This window comes from Gymnoscopelus microlampas (genome assembly GCF_963454915.1).
Source record: "Gymnoscopelus microlampas genome assembly, chromosome: 19".
NCBI lineage: Eukaryota > Metazoa > Chordata > Actinopteri > Myctophiformes > Myctophidae > Gymnoscopelus > Gymnoscopelus microlampas.
Window position 1 is genome coordinate 40260637 of NC_139956.1, and position 20602 is coordinate 40281238.

The 20602-nt window shown below is 40.9% G+C and overlaps 1 protein-coding gene across 3 annotated transcripts in view; it reads right to left on the bottom strand.

Moving 5' to 3' along the window:
* Positions 1-628: 628 nt before the first annotated feature.
* Positions 629-20602, bottom strand: part of LOC311035480 (uncharacterized protein) — a 35966-nt gene continuing 15992 nt past the window's right edge. Inside the window, exons 3-6 of one of the 3 annotated variants that reach the window (XM_084043716.1) lie at positions 19207-19488; positions 13983-14105; positions 10235-10345; positions 629-1308 (exon numbers count right to left, since the gene is read on the bottom strand). In XM_084043716.1, the coding sequence (XP_083899842.1) occupies positions 650-1308; positions 10235-10345; positions 13983-14105; positions 19207-19488 (1175 nt within the window). In that variant the 3' untranslated portion in view covers positions 629-649. The remainder of the gene's footprint in view (positions 1309-10234; positions 10346-13982; positions 14106-19206; positions 19489-20602) is intronic. The other 2 variants (XM_084043717.1, XM_084043718.1) reach the window with 2 other exon arrangements.

Genomic DNA, 20602 nt, shown 5'->3' on the forward strand with positions numbered 1-20602 from the left:
GCGCACGCACGCACGCACGCACGCACGCACGCACGCACGCACACACACACACACACACACACACACACACACACACACACACACACACACACACACACACACACGGTGGTTGTTCACTGAGTTAATTTGTGTTAGCCTCATAGCATTATTGCCTACAAGACATATTTTTAAGGTTTCAGGAACGAAGAAATACCAAAAATCACTTTCTGCATATAAGTCATCTAAGTGACTTAGGTAATTATGAGAAATAAAGACACATTTTGCCTAAGTCATGTTTATCTGCATTTATTTATATCTGTCTAACTCTACTCTCCTAACACATCCTGCCTTATAGACACAAACGGCCGGAAGAGGGCCGCATACAAATTCACGCCCACTTTTGACACAGCGCCGCTACTCGAGGTCCTTTAGAACGATGAACTGCAGCTCTCAATGCAATCTCTATGAGAGGCATTGTAAAATACCATAATTTCACTAGTTAACTACTGAGGCTCACATAAAGTAGCCATGTGCAGTAATATAGAAAACGTAGATTCATTAAGATGCATCGTAGGATCAAATCGAATAGTTAACAGACAAATATTAATACAATAAAATGGTGAGGCCTACCCTGTATGACAAGACTCTCCCACCAGTTACTCCTCCATCATCAGCTCACCTTAATGAGTAATGACTTGTTTCTCTCACCTTGTCTCCTTACTTCTTCCTGGAACATCTGGTTGGTGTAGTGGCTTCCACCGTTCTCCTCCACCATCTGGTTGATTTTCTCCAGCAGCTCAGTGACCTGAGAGGGATCCTTACTTTCGTTGTTAAAGACATGATAAAAACCACTATATTTGCTGATTAATTTTTGTAGTTCTGGAGATTCATTCACAAATTCTTCAATTGCTTGACCTTCAAGCTTGTCACCATGAGTGAAGAGAATCATGGTGTATTTATCTGACCTTTGTCCAAATGCTTTCTGAATCTTTGTCACAACGTTCTTCTCCTCATCTGTGTATCTCCCTAGTTTGATCACAGCCAGGAACACATGAGGACCAGGAGCAGCACAAGTAATACAGTTTATGACCTCTTTAGTGGTTTGAATATTACTGAACCCAGTGTCAAACAAGCCTGGAGTGTCAATAACAGAAACCTTTCTACCAGCCACCACACCACTGGCCTTATTACAGCTCAATGTCACAGAATCAGGTGAAAACGTGGATTCAAATGCTTCAGGACCCAGGATGGTGTTTCCTGTGGCACTCTTTCCAGCTCCAGTCTTCCCCACCATCACAATACGAATGTCTTCATCATTTCTTATGAGATCTGATAAATAAAGAAAGAAAAAAAGAAAGAAAGAAAGAAAGAAAGAAAGAAAGAAAGACATCAATGACGGCATCCGTAATGCATACATTTATAATTTGAGGTGTGTTATCATGTTATAGCAACAGATGACAGTTTAAGTATGGCATAATTTAATGTTTAGGTTCTCTAAGTTATAGAAGGCTATCACTCTCACTAGAATTAACATTGTATTTTGTACTAATTTTATGTAGTTAAATATTGGTCTACAGGTTGGAGCTGCATTCCACGGGTTCTCTCTTTAGTTTGAGAACCTGTTCCTCTTCTGACCTGCTTTCATTCTTGTTCTCTTCCCTCAGCCTGACTGCCTCCCACACAGCTCCAACCTTTTGAAGACAAGGCCTGAAGTCTGACTAGTAGGAGGACGTCTGTATTCATCAGCTTGAGAAGCTTTGGACATAAGTTAACTCCTTTTGGAGTTAAGTTAAGTTGTACCTTTGTTGCCTCCTTCGGCTTGAGAAGTTTAAAGCCTTGTTCTGCTTTGACTTTTACTAAATACACTTTTTTTGCATACAACATTTCCTTGGTCTTTGTCTGCATCTGGGTTCTCTGTCTGCTGTCACACTCTGACCCTGTCATCAGCCCCGCCCTCAGACTGGTTCAGTGGCGCCGGCGCCTGTTTAATTAAAGGACACTGTGTCCCCCCACTATTCAGTCCAGCCAAAAAATATATAATTGAATATATATATATATATATATATATATATATATATATATATATATATATATATATATATATATATATATATATTATTATTATTATTTTAAAAATAAAGAATAAAATCAGTCCAGTCCCCCGCACCTCGTGACCACCGCGAGCGCGGGGCGAACCGAATTAACCGAAATAACCGAATTATCCCCCCCAAAAATTAACAAACCCACCCGGAAAAAAAAAAGGTCCACATGAACGTGCGCTTTCATGTGGCCCTGATGTGTCCCCCCAGGTCATATTCCATTCCGGCGCCTCTGGACTGGTTACACCTGTGCGCCCAGCTGCCCGCTGTGCCACTGATTGACAATTGCCCTGGTCTATTTGACAGGGCGTTCTCTGTTGGCCCAGTGCTCTTAGATAACTTTATGTTGTGTTGCCGATTATTGTTTGTACCGTGCTAAACTTCTCCCTGTGTTGTTTCCTGCCTGTTCCTTTGTTTAATTACCTCTGCCGAGTGTACTTTTGTTCCTGTTTATACCTGACTGACTCAGTAAAGGATATTATTCTGCAATTCTCCTGGTTCTGTAGCCACGTTTATTGGTCCTATTATTACCCGGGTCGGTATATGTATATGTATATTTTGTTGTTGTTGTAAATATTTTCTATTTTTGTTTGGTAATAAATATATATTCAGTTTTAAATTCTGTGTCCTTTTAGTTATTATGTTACGGCTTTTATATCCTAGACTAAGGGTCGTAACATAATTTGGGGGCTCGTCTAAAAGTTTGTTAAAGTTATGCCAAATTAGTTTATGCCAAATTAGTTCCGTTTTGATTTGTTTGGTTTGGGTTTGGTCTGTTCTGGGTTGGCAGGTTGATGTACTGTATAGTGTCCTTTGTTTAAGTTTGTGCAGATGTTTCCACCCTTAGAATAATTTGTTAATTCATTGCATTATTAGCACTTTTGTTGCTGGTTTGCTCAATTCTGAAATATCTCCGTCCCAACAGGTGCTGGCACGGAGGTAAGGTGATTGTTGTGTTGCAGTGGCTTGCTGGAAAGGGTATCCTGGTGACAGTCATATACCACGGTGAGTGCGCCTGTGGGTTTAGGTGAGGATGTGGAGGCGACGGCTGACACGTCTTCCCTAAACCCACAGCGACCATGGGGAGGGAGGGGATGCTCTTGTGCCCCATGGTTGAGCACGTGGTTCTTATCCATGCTGGGGGGGACTCAGAGAGTCTAGGCTGGCCTTCCACCTCTGAGAGGTGGAGCTCCAAACAAGGAGCTGATGTGTGTACACATTAGGGCTAAAGCCGACAGGGCGTACCTGCCCCTCAGACTAACACCACCACATAAGCCCAACATCCGTAAGCATACTGTTGTCACCTGTTCAGAAATTGAGGTCAATTTGTATTTGATATTATAATTGTATTTGTTTTGCTAAATCTAAATTTGTGGTTCTTCTTAAGTCTGCACAAGCTTATATTTTGGTCCTGTGAAAATCTGCCAACCAAATTTATGAACAAAAGTGGTAATTCTTTGTCCATGGTGCGCCTTGGAATTTGTTAAAACACCATCACATTAGGTAGTGTATTCGGCCCATCAGAATGGCCATCCACTGTGTGGCAACTTCGGAGAGCTCTGTGTGTGTACTTAGGATGGCATTCTGATGAACATTTGAGCTCCATTTAGTGTTTCGGTGTGTGATGGATTATTGTTTTACTGTGGCCATTTTTGTTCAGTCTTCGCTCGCTCCTGTCATGTGTGCTGGGGAGGGCTCACATGACAGGAGAACCTTCTTGTGTCCCCTTTTGATCCACTCAGTAGTAATTTATTTGACTGGTCCCTTCGTTCCCCTTTTTCCACTCGAAAAACCCTAATGTGCCTCTTTTCCTCCCCTTCGTGTGTTCATTTGTTCTGTATATGTGTTGTGGATATGCTCATTCTCAACATGTGTTTGCATTTGATTTCGGTAAATTAATTCATACATGAGAAAGGGTATGCCAAAATACCCCAACGTACTAAATTGAATTAGTTTCATTATCTTTGATGGTTTTTAAAGTACACCTTTATTAACTAATTCTGAAGGTCTCTTGTTTTGGCCCCTCTTGGAGAACTTCTGGGGGGAAGTCTTCTTTAGGAAGGGGGGTCGTTCGCTCCTGTCATGTGTGCTGGGAAGGGCTCACATGACAGGAGAACCTGTGTGTCCATATTCTGATCCACTCAGTAGTCGTGTATCCGACTGGTCCCTTCGTTCCCCTTTCTCCACTCGAAAAACCCTTCTGTGCCCCCCCTCCGTGTGTCGCATGTTGGTATGTTGAGAATATGCTAAAAATTTGCCTTAAATTCTAGTAATTAATTCATAAATGTGAAAGGGTATTTGGCAAACCCCCACGTACTAAATTGAATTTATTTTGTTACTATGATGGTTTATTATGATCCGGTTTGAGCATTTCTTACACAAATGTAATTGAGAGGTTGAGGGAGGCTAACCTCATTTTAAATTTAAACTTGTGATTTGGCTGTGCTAACTTTGTCTCATTTTAGCCCCTCCTGGAGAAAACTTCTGGGGGGGAAGTTTTCTTTAGGAAGGGGGGTGTTACGGCCAGCCGTATTTTGTATTATAAGTTGCATTGTAGAATTTCCCTTTCTTCTGAGGTGGAGAGTTGGTGAGGGGTGGAGACTGAGGAGACCTTGATCATAAATGGACTGACACCTGTGACACAGAGTGGATTGGCTGGGAGCCACACCCGGTATCCTATAAAGATGACTCTCAACCTCTGCTGATCAGAGGACTGTCAGCTTCGGCAGCGGAGATTCCATTCCTCTGTCCTCTCACTCCACCAAACCAACCCAAACACTCTGGTCTTCATGCCTGTTGGAAGAGTCCTTAAAGACTGTGCTTTGTAGCCATCATGTTGGGACCAACTCTGCTTCTGATCTTTTGCTATTAGTTAAGTTTGTTTTGTTTATAGTTTGTTATTTAGATTCTTAGTTTGTATATTTTGTTGTTGTTGTAAATATTTTCTATTTTTGTTTGGTAATAAATATATATTCAGTTTTAAATTCTGTGTCCTTTTAGTTATTATGTTACGGCTTTTATATCCTAGACTAAGGGTCGTAACAGACAGTCTGCCTTGACAAATTATAATAAGTCTGGTGGATATGTCCAAAACTCTCTCTTTTTCATAAAAGCATGAAACTTGCTACACTTGCACAGTTTGGGGCCCTGGACATTTTCAGATATGGACTCTGGAGCCATCACAAAAACCTGGTGTCTATTAAATTTTTGTCCATAAAAAATGTTGTCTTCTTCCATTTGATATTTGTTCAATACTAAACATAGAAAATGATTTGCATTCATATGGGGACCTAGAATTATTTTAGCTTGGTTGTCCAAATGGCAACTTTGGGCAACTCTTGTCATTTTCATAATCCAAGATGGCCACTGAACAGCCAACTCAAAACTGTTACTTTTGACCCGCTTGTCCTAGAATGTGTACTGTAATACCTATTTTTTTTTAGGAGTTTCATGTAGAATCCATTTCTGATGATATCAGTTCAATTACAGGTCAATCTCACGTATTAAAGGTCAGATCAAGGTCTATCTAATCAACGAGAATCAACTAAGGCCAGGTACACACTGCAGGACATTAGGTCCGATATTGCTGTCGCCGACCTTTTTTGGCGCTCGCCGACAAAACCTCCCGACCTGACGCAGATCGGCCTTTGATCGGCGAGATAATGCTCTCTGTGTGTGAAAGGCTCCGCGACACGATGTGGCCGCGATTCTCCGCTCTGTGACGGCTTTCCGACCGTTTTCAGATATCTAAATTGTTAGATATTCATCTCTGTCTGGGACAGGACAACAGACAATATCATACACTATGAACGGGGCTGCGAGCACCTTGCGAGGAGATGCACGCTACAGCCAATGAGAGCACATTACAGCCACCGTGGCTAGGGGAGCGTCGCTGGACCTGACCACAACAAACAGTCCCTACCGCAATATTACCGTCCAGTCCTGTAATAAGTTAACATTATAAAACAAAATGAGAAAGTGAGCGAGCCTGGTGGGCTGTTTATTTTAGCGGAATTGTACAGAGAGAGAGAGAGAGAGAGAGAGAGAGAGACACAGAGAGCGAGAGCTCTCTCTCTCTCTCTCTCTCTCTGTGTGTGTGTGTGTGTGTGTGTGTGTGTGTGTGGCTGTGTCTGAACAGCGTTGCCAGATGTTGCGAGAGAAATAAGCAACCAGGTCTATGAAAACAAGCCCAAGAAAAGGCCACTTGAGCACTTTAAACCTATTTACAAATACATTGGATATTTTAAAATAGCCAATCTACAAGCTCACAACGCATCGCAGCTAGTTTCAAAGAAAAATCTTGAGAACATTGTGGAATATTTGCCAAATCCACACAGATCTTGTATGGGGGTCTATGCCACAAAATATTTTTTGTTTGGGATGTCTGCGCCTCTGCGGACAATTAATTATTATTATTAATTTGGGGGTCCTTGCCAAATGTTTGAGAACAACCGGTTCAAACAATATTAGGAAACAAGGCCAAAAAAAGCAACTACACTTTCAAGCAACTTTAGAGAAAAACAATCCCAAAGTCGCTTAATAAGCGGACATGGCAACTGTTTCACTCTCCCGCACTTGACGTGTGGGAGAGGGAGAGGGAGATAGGCATATCACGGGATACGTCGATTAAAATGAATTGGATTAAACACAAATGTATGTATTGGGTCTGACTCTGGAGATGGCATCCTAGTGAACTATCCTACAGTGTGTCAGCCCTTGTCGGGGATCAATCGTGTTGTGAAAACCACAACGACATTATGACAGCCGATTTCAAGAAATAAACTCCTGCAGTATGTTATGCTTAACGATCAGATGACCCCCCGACCACTTTAAGGTCCTGCAATGTGTACCTGCCTTAAGTCTATCTATATGGATAGATATCTATCTATCCAAACAGACAGTCTAACTTGTTTATACAATCAAACAAGCACAGGACACCTGTCCTGTTATGGTGAATAACAGATCTACACACTCATAGCACGTTATATCACAACACTGTGAGCTTGTTGATCTGCTATGTTTGCAATTATTATTATTTTTTTAATTGTCACCTATAATAGTAAGGCGGAATTTTGATACCATAGTGCACTTGGTGATACAAGCGCAAAATTTGGCACAGATGACCCTAATTGATAATCAACCTCTGGCCACGCAGAATTCCTAAGATTTCAAGATGGCCACCACCAGTTTTCAAAATGGCTGCAACTGGGCCAATGTGTTGGACTATATCGCTTTGCTGGGGCTTATTTTAATATAAGAGAATAAGTTCTGGAGGTATTCCTACCAAGTAAGATAAAAAAATAACATTAGGTTCCAATATGGCACATCTGCTTATGGTTTATCCACATGAGCTTGTAGTACATGTATTTGTATTAATTACCATACACAGAATCCATTTATGGAACATTTGATAGAGATTTATTAGCTTGGTAAAGCTTAGTGCTTACTTTTTGTTTTGTTATCAAGTCATTATAAACACATTTTCATTTACAATGGTGGCTGGGCAAGTAGGCCAGTGTACTAGCAACTGCAACCACAGAGGGGTGTGTAGATAAGTCCATCCACATCGTGTCAGCTTCTGGCATAATTTGGCAAACAGGACTGCACAAGAGTGACTGGCCCCATATATGTCCTTCTTGGAATGCACTTCACTTGCATTCACTTCCTTGTAGGAACTACTTCTATGAAGTTCTATCGTACATGAGTACTATGAACTCCTCAATGACTTGCATATGTTTATCATTTATTGCAACAGGTGTTGAACCTAATTTGGAGAAGTTGTTTGCCATGCTGACCTTTTTCCCTTTCCATGGAAGGACGAAACTGTGTGGCATCCCCTGAATGCATGAAAGAAGCAAAGACCTGATGACTTTGATTCAATAGCTTATGCAATTTCATGAACGGGATCCATCTGAGATCCTTCCCTCCTTCCAAAGGCAATCCACAGGTAATTCAAGCCAAGTCTTTGAACAAGTGAAACTGTTAATAATGTCAGTATCTGAGGAAGAGCTGCAGAGGATAGCATCTGACACATCATGATTCGCAGCTCAGATACTGACGTTGTTGTCATAGCAGTTGCACTTGTTCATATTAAGTAAGTCTGAGACTTATTGTCAGTATCAGCTGAGAACGCAGGGGTCTTATAGACCCCCTGGTATTGCTGAGGTGGAGCGCCACACTCACCGTACCTACTCATACACTGATCCTGATCGAACCCATGACCATGTGATCCGAAGGTGAAAGCTCTACCGACTGAGCTACCCAGACACAAAGACTTGGCTTGAAAAAGCTGTCGAAGGACCTCAGATGGATCCCCCTTCATGAAAATGCATCAGCTATTGGATCAAAGTCATCAGGTCTTTGCTTCTTTCATGTGTTCAGCAGATGCCAAACAGTTTTGTCCTTCCACGGAAAGAGAAAAAGGTCAGCACCTGTTTGAGAAAACAAAGGTTTTTGTATTTATTGGTGAACATATTGAAAAGTCTGTTGCCCTAGGTCATTAAAAAGCTACCAAATCACTTTAAAATGTGCTATAAATTGATTCTGTGTATGGTAATTAATACAAATACATGTGCTACAAGCTCATGTGAGTGTACATTTATGCAATTTATCGGCAGCCATATTGGAAAATATGCCGCCATATTGGAACCTAATATTGTTTTTTTTATCTTACTTCAGAACATATTCTCCTATATTAAAATAAGGGGGAAATCAAATATTTACATTCCCAGCAGAGTGATATAGTCCAAAATGTTGGCCCAGTTGCAGCCATTTTGAAAACTGGTGGTGGCCATCTTGAAATCTTAGGATTTTTGCGTGGCCAGAGGTTGATTATCAATTAGGGTCATATGAAGGACATCTGTGCCAAATTTCGCGCTTGTATCACCAAGTGCACTATCGTGTATTGAAAACGGCAAAATTCCGCCTTACTATAATGTCATGCCCAAAAAAGGTATGCCAGGTTGAAAGTGGCAAGTAGCAATGCTTGTATACAGTTGGAAATAAAATAAAATAGAATTAACAGGAAAGCAATTATACAATACTACAATTAGTAACACCAAAACAATATAAACAAGGAGGTAATTAAAACAAGCACAATACAAGGATCACACACAGGTTCAGAAATACAGTCGATGCACCAAGCTGCTGCCTAGTTAACATGAGGTCCTCTAACAGGTTGTTCTATAGCAGTGGCATAGCGCTGATTTATATATTGACTGGACCAGAATGATACTGTGAGGTGAAATGTTTTAATTCATTAATTAATTCTTATTGTTGCCTTCAATTTCCTCAAAATATTCAGTCAGAGATTGACAGGTGTCACAATGTCACGGCGATCCCGTCGATTTCCAAATAAAAACTATAATTGAAACGACCATAAAACATCGGTAACAACACGCTCCCAGCCTTTACTAGCACCATAATACTGTGTTGATTATCTACTGGTTCTGTGTCAACGTGCGCACACACACACACACACACACACACACACACACACACACACACACACACACACACACACACACACACACACACACACACACACACACACACACACACACACACAGACAGACACACACAGATATGAACAAGTCCTCCTACAGACTATAGTTTTAACAGGTCACTCATGGACCACTGATATGAATGAGTCGGCAGCTTTAGTAGCTAATTGGTCAAATGTGCGAATGGGGGCGGGGCCAACGTATCTATTGTTGTCGGAAGAGCAGATCTCTTTTTTCTTGACTGGCTATGCTTCTGTTCTATGGTCTATACTTAACATGTTATATAACCTATAGTCAACAAAATGTTGTTCCATAGTCTATAATTAACATGATCTATAGTCTATAGTTAACATAAAGGTGTTCAACAGTTGTTTTTTAAAAGAGATTAAAAAAGGTTAGTGAGCTAGTTATAGTTAACATGAGGTCCTCTGGCAGGCTGTTCCACAGTCTAGGGGCCTTGATAACAAGACAGAGTGTGGAGGGCAACGATTCAGGAGTCTGGAGTTGGTGTTGGCTAGACCGCACTCTCACATTGCATCGATAACAAACACTCTGTCACCCAGGTCATCAACAAAGACTTACAACCATTATAGATACATAGATGGATGATTTATCAACTATATATTTAAAATAAATAATCAGTTCAAGACTTACCAGGATGCTTCTTCTTCCAGTATAAATATACGAGTCCTGCTAAGATGATCAGTGTATTAATCCCTGCAATCACTGCTCCAGTTGATCCTCTCTCTGTGGGAATGTCACTCTCTGAAACACAGTGAGTTTGATTGATTGATTGATTGATTGATTACTTTATTAACAAGTTGCAAACAGTACAGAACTACAAGGACACAATAAATGTTAAAAGGATAACACAAACAAAGCCTTGTTTCCATTGTGGTCTATGTGACTGTTACAACATTATACAATTAAATCAACAGTTGTGTTAAATGGTTCTATTCACTGTCCTGTTACATTATATTACATTACAGTCATTTAGCAGACGCTTTTATCCAAAGCGACTTACAATAAGTGCATTCAACATAGGTAGGGAACGAAACTACTAATCACCAGAAGTCTTAAAGGGATAGTTCAGATTTTTTGAGTATTTTCTGTAGGAAATACTTACCATTAATGTAGTGGTTGCAAAGGTATTAATTGATTGCCCGAGTCCCGTGGTCAGAGTTATGGTCCGTTTCTGATAAATATGCATGTAGTTCCGGTAGATTAGTAGATTTGGTGGGGGCCGCTCATTAAAAATAAATAAATAAAAAAAACTAGCGTAATTTGTATTGTTGACCTATTTCTACAATATAGAGCAGGTTTCGTTCAATTTCGACCCCTCTGTCACATGGTACTATTTTTTGTGTCATATATTTTGTGCGTGAGTAGGCTGCCGTGGCGCAGTGATTCTGGACACAAACATTAGTACCATGTGACAGAGGGGTCGAAATTGAACGAAACCTGCTCTATATGGTAGAAATAGGTCAACAATACAAATGACGTTAGTTTTTTTTATTTATTTATTTTTAATGAGCGGCCCCCACCAAATCTACTAATCTACCGGAACTACTTCATATTTATCAGAAACGGACCATAACTCTGACCACGGGACTCGGGCAATCAATTAATACCTTTGCAACCACTACATTAATGGTAAGTATTTCCTACAGAAAATACTCAAAAAATCTGAACTAACCCTTTAAGTGCATTTCCTGTAAAAACAAGCAACCAAGAGTATACCCAGCGCTAAGGTAAAAGTGCAATATATCAGCTACCTACTTTCTTAAACACATGAGATAAAATAGCCAAATCAAATGAGCACGAGCTAATACAAAAGTGTTCCTATAACAATAGTTCCTACAACTAGTTAACTAGTTAGGCCAGGCAAAGAGGAAGGGTAGTGTTTCAGTGGCGTCAGTTCAGCAAAAGCTAGGGTATGGCAGCATGCACGCGACCTCATGCACGGTTCTGGGCGGGTTGAGTTCGTTTTTTTCCAGTTTTTGGTTACTTTATTTCGGTTTTAGGGTTAGGATTCGGGTTAGGTTAGGGTTATGTTATTTAATTCTTATTTTTGCCTGATTTTCCCGATTTATTGTCAAAAAAAGTACTCTTTTTTTTTCTCCCCTGGAGCCAGGGTATGGCAGCTGCAATAGCCTGCCATACCCAATTGACGCCCCTGTAGTGTTTCCTGAAGAGGTGGGTTTTCAGCCTGCGGCGAAAGATGGGCAGTGACTCTGCTGTCCTGACATCAGTGGGAAGTTCATTCCACCACTGTGGGGCCAGAACAGAAAAAAGTTGTGACCGTGTCGATCGACCAGAAGGACCGGTGAGTGGCGAGGGAATCAGTCGCCCCGAGGTGGCAGACCGGAGTGGTCGGGCAGGGGTGTGGGCATTGACCAAAACCCGGAGGTAAGAAGGAGCTGTTCCTTTCACTGCCCTATAGGCTAGCACCAGGGTTTTAAACTGAATGCGAGCTGCTACGGGGAGCCAGTGCAGAGAACGGAGAAGGATAGTTGTGTGAGAGAACTTGGGGCGGTTGAACACCAGACGAGCCGCAGCTTTCTGAACAAGCTCCAGAGGTCTGATGGCAGATGCTGGAGCATGTGGAGCATATGGTCCAAAGCTCACAGGTTTGATTCCTGCCTGCCTGGTCTCCATTAACAGCCATGTGTCCTACATGTTACACTAAGTCACTCTGCTTAAATAGGTTCAAATACCACCAAAGTGGAAAAAGCAACACTCTAGAATAAATAATGCAAGACTGGTTCAGATCAACATTCTTATTTATTGAGAAGGCTTGACGCGTTTGGGCCTCAGCCTTCCTCAAAGAATATTCAAAAATCACACCCAGTGTGAAGTGAGCTGTGATATTTATGAGTTATTAATTTCATCATGCATCACGGTAGCCAATCACAGCACGTCCTGCAGAGCTTAGCCTATGGGCGTGTTTTCCACAGCATGGCGTCACAGCGAAAGACAAATTTTCACGACGGAAAGAAAACTTTCAACACGGATGGGTCCTAAACCCTCTTATAGGAGCGGTTGCACCTCTAAAAAAGTGATAATGGAGGTGCAGACTCCTCTTTTAAGCTACACATCATCATCCCCACCTGTGTCTGTGTGTGTGTGTGTGTGTGTGTGTGTGTGTGTGTGTGTGTGTGTGTGTGTGTGTGTGTGTGTGTGTGTGTGTGTGTGTGTGTGTGTGTGTGTGTGGGTCCTTGTTTGACAATCAGTTAATCAGCACCATATCACAATCACAATCAATAGAGCAGTTCACAATGTCAATACACAAAATCACAGATCATGATGAAATCACAGACACTATTTGTTTTAAATATTTTTTGACAGAGTATACATCATGGTTGAAATCATCTAAAACGGCACAGAATGACCACATCAGGGACTCAAACATCAAAAAACATCAGAAAGACTTTAAACACAAATGCATAGTGACCTCTGAAACTCCAATAAGATGAACAGAACACATTCTTTATTTATAAGAAGGGTTTGTAGGAGAAATCATGGTTTAAGCTCTGTGGTCGCATGGTGTTGAGTTGATAAATCCAGAACATTTCTCTGAGATAACAATGTGGGGAGTTTACCCCCTCTAGTGGCAGTAACTTGTTCAACACCTACAAAGCACAGAGATGAGGTGAACCATGATCTACCTCAATGTAGTGTTTAGACACCAACAACCATAGGCATATTCACTGTTGCCTGTGGTGTTTATACTTTCTGCTTGTCAAAGGATGTGTGAAGAATTTGCAATTGGTGATTTATCAACTCAACACCATGCAACCACAGAGCTTAAACCATGATTTATCCTACAAACCCTTCTTATAAACAAGGAATGTGTTCTGTTCATCTTATTAGAGTTTCAGAGGTCACTATGGATTTGTGTTTAAAGTCTTTCTGATGAGTTTTGATGTTTGAGTCCCTGATGTGGTCATTCTGTGCCGTTTTAGATTATTTCAACCATGATGTTATACTCTGTGATGTCTAAAATATAATTAAAACAAATAACGTCTGTGATTTCTTCATGATCTGTGATTGTGTGTACTGTTAACTGCTGTATTGATTGTGATTGTGATTGTGATATGATGTAACTGATTTATATTTTAAATGTTATAGTTGTTGTTGTTGGTTTTTTTAACTTTAAATAGTATTTTTAGTTGTATGTCTGTATTGTATTTGCTTTGTGCAGGAGCCCAGGAAGACTAGATTCATGTGTCTCTAATGGGGATCCTTTAATAAATATGATCATTACCTGAGATGTCATACTGTGTCTCTACAGTGTGGTTGATGTGTCGCAGGTGAACTCTACAGGTCACATGACCTGCTTGTCTCACTGTCACATTCCTCCAAATATAGATTTAAAATAAATAATCAGTTCAAGACTCACCAGGGTGCTTCTTCTTCCAGTATACGTATACAAAGTAGATGATCACATACAGTGAACAAATCATTGCACAAATCCATGCAATCTTTGCTCCAATTGATCCTCTCTCTGTGGGAATGTCACTCTCTGAAACACAGTGAGTTTGATTGATTGATTGATTGATTGATTGATTGATTGATTGATTGATTGATTGATTGATTGATTGATTGATTGATTACTTTATTAACAAGTTGCAAACAGTACAGAACTACAATGACACAAGAAAAATAGGATAACACAAAAAAAGCATTGTTTCCATTGTGGTCTATGTGACTGTTACAACATTATACAATTAAATCAATTAAATCAACAGTTGTGTTAAATGGTTCTATTCACTGTCCTGTGGTCCAAAGCTCACAGGTTTGATTCCTGCCTGCCTGGTCTCCATTAACAGCCATGTGTCCTACATGTTACACTAAGTCACTCTGCTTAAATAGGTTCAAATACCACCAAAGTGTAAAAAGCAACACTCCAGAATAAAGAATGCAAGACTGGTTCAGATCAACATTCTTATTTATTGAGAAGGCTTGACGCGTTTGGGCCTCAGCCTTCCTCAAAGAAGATTTAAAAAGTGATAATGGAGGTGTAGATTCCTCTTTTAAGCTACACATCATCATCCCCACCTGTGTGTGTGTGTGTGTGTGTGTGTGTGTGTGTGTGTGTGTGTGTGTGTGTGTGTGTGCGTGCGTGCGTGCGTGCGTGCGTGCGTGCGTGCGTGCGTGCGTGCGTGCGGGGGGGGTCCTTGTTTGACAATCAGTTAATCAGCACCATATCACAATCACAATCAATACAGCAGTTCACAATATCAGTACACACAATCACAGATCATGACGAAATCACAGACACTATTTGTTTTAATTATTTTTTAGACAGAGTATACATCATGGTTGAAATAATCGGCACAGAAGGACCACATCAGGGACTCAAACATCAAAACACATCAGAAAGACTTTAAACACAAATGCGTAGTGACCTCTAAAACTCCAATAAGATGAACATAACACATTCCTTGTTTATACGAAGGGTTTGTAGGATAAATCATGGTTTAAGCTCTGTGGTTGCATGGTGTTGAGTTGATAAATCCAGAACATTTCTCTGAGATAACAATGTGGGGAGTTTACCCCCTCTAGGGGCCGTAACTTGTTCAACACCTACAAAGCGCAGAGATGAGGTGAACCATGATTTACCTCAATGTATTCTGAGTTCCCAGAAGTTTTCGCCAGCTCTCGCATACAAACGGGAGGAGCGAGGAAACGTCTGAGCCAGAGCCCTGGTATTTGTGTACGGGATGTAACTTACGCTCAGAATCTGAGCGAACACGCCTCTTCACGGTCTGAGAGCTGTGCAACTCGTCTAGACAGTCCGACGACAGGCAAACAGCAGTACACAACAATGGCGGCCGCAATTTCTCAAGGAGAAATTGCTTCCCGTCGCTCCTATTTACATGCAACACCCACTGCATGTGTATCCCGCCCCCTTTTCTTCATTGGCTGTTGATTTGAATCAGAATGCAGTGGCCGCGCCCCTGCTGTCCAGGCTCTGAGTCGAAGTCTCCCAGACTAACCTCAACGTAGTGTTTAGACACCATGGCATATTCACTGTTGCCTTTGCGTATTATATCAGTGTTGTGTTCAGAGATCCTCAGTTTTAGGCAGGGTCAGGTTAACATGTAAACCACATTGGTGGAGTTACAGTTGATGACATTTTTTTGTTTATACTTTCTGCCTTTCAAAGGATGTGAGAAGAATTTGCAATTGGTGATTAATCAACTCAACACCACGATGCAACCACAGAGCTTAAACCATGATTTCTCCTACAAACCCTTCTTATAAATAAGGAATGTGTTCTGTTCATCTTATTGGAGTTTCAGAGGTCACTATGCATTTGTGTTTAAAGTCTTTCTGATGTGGGGCACGGTGGTGCAGTCTGTAGCACTGTCGCCTCACAGCTAGAAGGTCCTGGGTTCGATTCCCGCAGGGGACGCTGTGGGCGCTGGGGGTGTGTTCTCTCCTCTGCGTCATCAGTGCCCATACCCTAGGTGGGGTTGGTGAAAGGGCCTACTCTGTGTGGAGTTTGCATGTTCTCCCTGTGTCTCCTAGGGTAGGTACCCTCACAAAAACATGCAGTAATCCTGGTCACTATACTGCCTCCCCCTGGCCAGCCGGGGCGCCTGATGGAGGGGAAGGGAACTGGTTGGAATAACGTGTTCCTTCCACGCGCTACGTCCAACCAGGGAAACTCTCCCCTGTCAGGTGATAAGAAGGTCAGTTGGCTCTCATGCATTGAAGGAGGCATGAGCTCGGCCCTGGCCTCCCTAGGTTGGCAGAGGGAAGGTAGTGCCCAGGATTACACGCTTAGGCATTGGCACTGGGTGAAAAAATAGGGGTTACAAAACTCGTGGGATAAAAATTTAGAAAAAAAGAAAAAGTCTTTCTGATGTGTTTTGATGTTTGAGTCCCTGATGTGGTCATTCTGTGCCGTTTTAGATGATTTCAACCATGATGTTATACTCTGTGATGTCTAAAAAATAATTAAAACAAATTACGTCTTTGATTTCTTCATGATCTGTGATTGTGTGTACTGATATTGTGAACTGCTCAATTGATTGTGATTGTGATATGATGTAACTGATTTATATTTTAAATGTTATAGTTGTTGTTGTTGTTGTTTTTTACTTTAATTATTATTTTTAGTTGTATGTCTGTATTGTATTTTCTTAGTGCAGGAGCCCAGGAAGACTAGATTCATGTGTCTCTAATGGGGATCCTTTAATAAATATAATCATAATCATTACCTGAGATGTTGTACTGCAGGTGAACTCTACAGGTCACATGACCTGCTTGTCTCACTGTCACATTCCTCCAAATATAGATTTAAAAATAAATAAGCAGTTCCAGACTCACCAGGGTGCTTCTTCTTCCATAAATCTATCAGTACTGATCCCACTACGTAGATGACCACATACAGTGCACAAATCCATGAAAAAATCCATGCAATCTCTGCTCCAATTGATCCTTTCTCTGTGGGAATTTCACTCTCTGAAACACAGTGAGTTTGATTGATTGATTGATTGATTGATTGATTGATTGATTGATTGATTGATTGATTGATTACTTTAACAAGTTGCAAACAGAACAGAACTACAATGACACAAGAAATGTTAAAAGGATAACACAAAAACGCATTGTTTCCATTGTGGTCTATGTGACTGTTACAACATTATACAATTAAATCAATTAAATCAACAGTTGTGTTAAATGGTTCTATTCACTGTCCTGTGGTCCAAAGCTCACAGGTTTGATTCCTGCCTGCCTGGTCTCCATTAACAGCCATGTGTCCTACATGTTACACTAAGTCACTCTGCTTAAATAGGTTCAAATACCACCAAAGTGTAAAAAGCAACACTCCAGAATAAAGAATGCAAGACTGGTTCAGATCAACATTCTTCTTTATTGAGAAGGCTTGATGCGTTTGGGCCTCAGCCTTCCTCAAAGAAGATTTAAAAAGTGACAATGGGGGTGTAGATTCCTCTTTTAACCTACATATCATCATCCCCACCTGTGTGTGTGTGTGTGTGTGTGTGTGTGTGTGTGTGTGTGTGTGTGTGTGTGTGTGTGTGTGTGTGTGTGTGTGTGTGTGTGTGTGTGTGTGTGTGTGTGTGTGTGTGTGTGTGTGTGTAATTGTGGGGGGGGGGGGTTCTTGTTTGACAATCAGTTAATCAGCATCTCACAATCTCAATCAATACAGCAGTTAACAATATCGATACACAAAATCACAGATCATGACAAAATCACAGACACTATTTGTTTTAATTATTTTTTAGACAGAGTATAACATCATGGTTGAAATCATCTAAAACGGCACATAATGACCACATCAGAAAGACTTTAAATACAAATGCATAGTGACCTCTGAAACTCCAATAAGATGAACATAACACATTAGAAGGGTTTGTAGGATAAATCATGGTTTAAGCTCTGTGGTTACATGGTGTCGAGTTGATAAATCCAGAACATTTCTCTGAGATAACAATGTGGGGAGTTTACCCCCTCTAGGGGCCGTAACTTGTTCAACCCCTAGAAAGCGCAGAGATGAGGTGAACCATGATTTACCTCAATGTTAGCCTGGTTCCAGACGAATCTGCCTTTGCAAAATCGCATCGCACTTTAGCCCTCGGCATTTTAGGTCTGGGCCCCCTCAATAGAGATTTCATTTCTCTCCCTCCGAAGTCGTGAGGGACCAATCAGGGCCCAGTATCCAAATGTGGGCGGGCTTATCACCTTATTTGGAGCAATGACGTTCAAGGAAGCACTGCTCTGATTGGTTCGTACAAGGAAGCACTGCTCTGATTGGTTTAGGTCTAACCAATAGAGTCTGTTTGGATCTTTTTGTAACCGCCCCATGGAAAAAAATCTGTCGTTGATAGGGACCAGACTAATATCCACGCAGTGTGTCGTGTGATATTGTCTGGCCACGCGAGGCTACCTCAATGTAGTGTTTAGACACCATGGCATATTCACTGTTGCCTTTGCATGTTATAGCAGTTTTGTGTTCAGAGATCCTCTGTTTCAGGCAGGGACAGGTTAACATGTAAACCACATTGGTGGAGTTATTTACAGTTGATGACATTTTTTTGTTAACACTTTTTTCCTTTCAAAGGATGTGAGAAGAATTTGCAATTGGTGATTTATCAACTCAACACCATGCAACCACAGAGCTTAAACCATGATTTCTCCTACAAACCCTTCTTATAGACAAGGACTGTGTTCTGTTCATCTTATTGGAGTTTCAGAGGTCACTATGCATTTGTGTTTAAAGTCTTTCTGATGTGTTTTGATGTTTGAGTCCCTGATGTGGTCATTCTGTGCCGTTTTAGATGATTTCAACCATGATGTTATACTCTGTGATGTCTAAAAAGTAATTAAAACAAATTACGTCTGTGATTTCTTCATGATCTGTGATTGTGTGTACTGATATTGTGAACTGCTGTATTGATTGTGATTGTGATATGATGTAACTGATTTATATTTTACATTTTATAGTTGTTGTTGTTGTTGTTGTTGTTGTTTTTTTACTTTAAATAGTATTTTTAGTTGTATGTCTGTATTGTATTTGCTTTGTGCAGGAGCCCAGGAAGACTAGATTCATGTGTCTCTAATGGGGATCCTTTAATAAATATAAATATTACCTGAGATGTTATACTGTGTCTCTACAGTGTGGTTGAAGCGTGGCAGGTGAACTCTACAGGTCACATGACCTGCTTGTCTCACTGTCACATTCCTCTGGACATCATAACAGTGTTGAGAAGGTTTCTCTGTCACTGAGGGTCCAGCAGGAAGGAGCTTGAGGGTTCCATTACCGAACAGCCAAGACATCTCAGGTTGTGGATACCAGCACCCAGAGTCACATGTCAAAGATACACCATCATCTGTTGGTCCATTTGAAGAGATCACTGGCTGAGACACTGACCCTGCAAAATCATAAAGCATATAAATATGATCATCAATATATCTATTCATCCATCCATCCATCCATCCATCCATCCATCTACAATGCTGGCAACATTTACAAATCTAAAATCTAAAGCTATGGATGCTACAACAAGAGAGAACATGTAAAACATTCTTTCCAGAAACAGCTCGGTGAGTTCTACTGTAATTACAATGTTTTTTTTTCTTGTTTTTTTTTCAATTCAATCTTTATTCAAGACACACACAGGGGGGTCCGTGAGGACTGAGGAACACTTAAAACATATAAAAACAAAACAAAAACAAAACAAAAACAAAACAATAAATAAACAAGGTATATACAAACAAGGCAGGACTTTTAGCCTTATCTCTGCACATACAGGCTAGAGCGCCAGTGTCTCCATAGCTTAGATGACAGCCTAACAGAGCTCTTGGCAGGATTAGAGAGTGATACAATGATGCTGTTCACCGAGTCTGTTAACCTGTACATAAATCTATACATCAGGTTTGGTAATACAGCAGGGCAAGTGGGTACATTTATTTCTACAAACATTTGACTGGCACTACAGCATCTTGGGGCTTTGAGCAGTAGCCTCATGCAGTCGTTATGGGCCACTGTCATTTTTTGCAGACTGCCCTTTTTGTAGCGTCGCCACAGGTGGGCAGTGTATAGCGGAGTACAGTAAGCTTTAAAAAGTGAGATTTTCACTGGAACTGAGCAGAAATTGAATTTGCGAACAAGCATTTTGGCTTGAGCATATAGTTTACGGCGCTGTCTTAAAATATCTCTGTCATCAGATAAGGTCATTTGTTATAAAATGACCTAGATATTTGGTCTCCTTGCACTCTTTCAGTGTCATACCAGACAGATAGAAGTCAGGAAAAACCAGCTTACTGTCTTCCTTACTTCTCACGATCAGAGTTACACTCTTTTTAGCGTTGTACTTGATATCAAAACCAATGCCATACTGTGAGCACACTCTTAGTAACTGCTGGAGACCAGCACTACTAGGACATAGGACCACCAAGTCATCTGCAAACATGAGGTGGTTAATGATACTGTCACCAATGATACACCCTGTTTTACAGGCATTCAATTGTACAGATAAATCATCC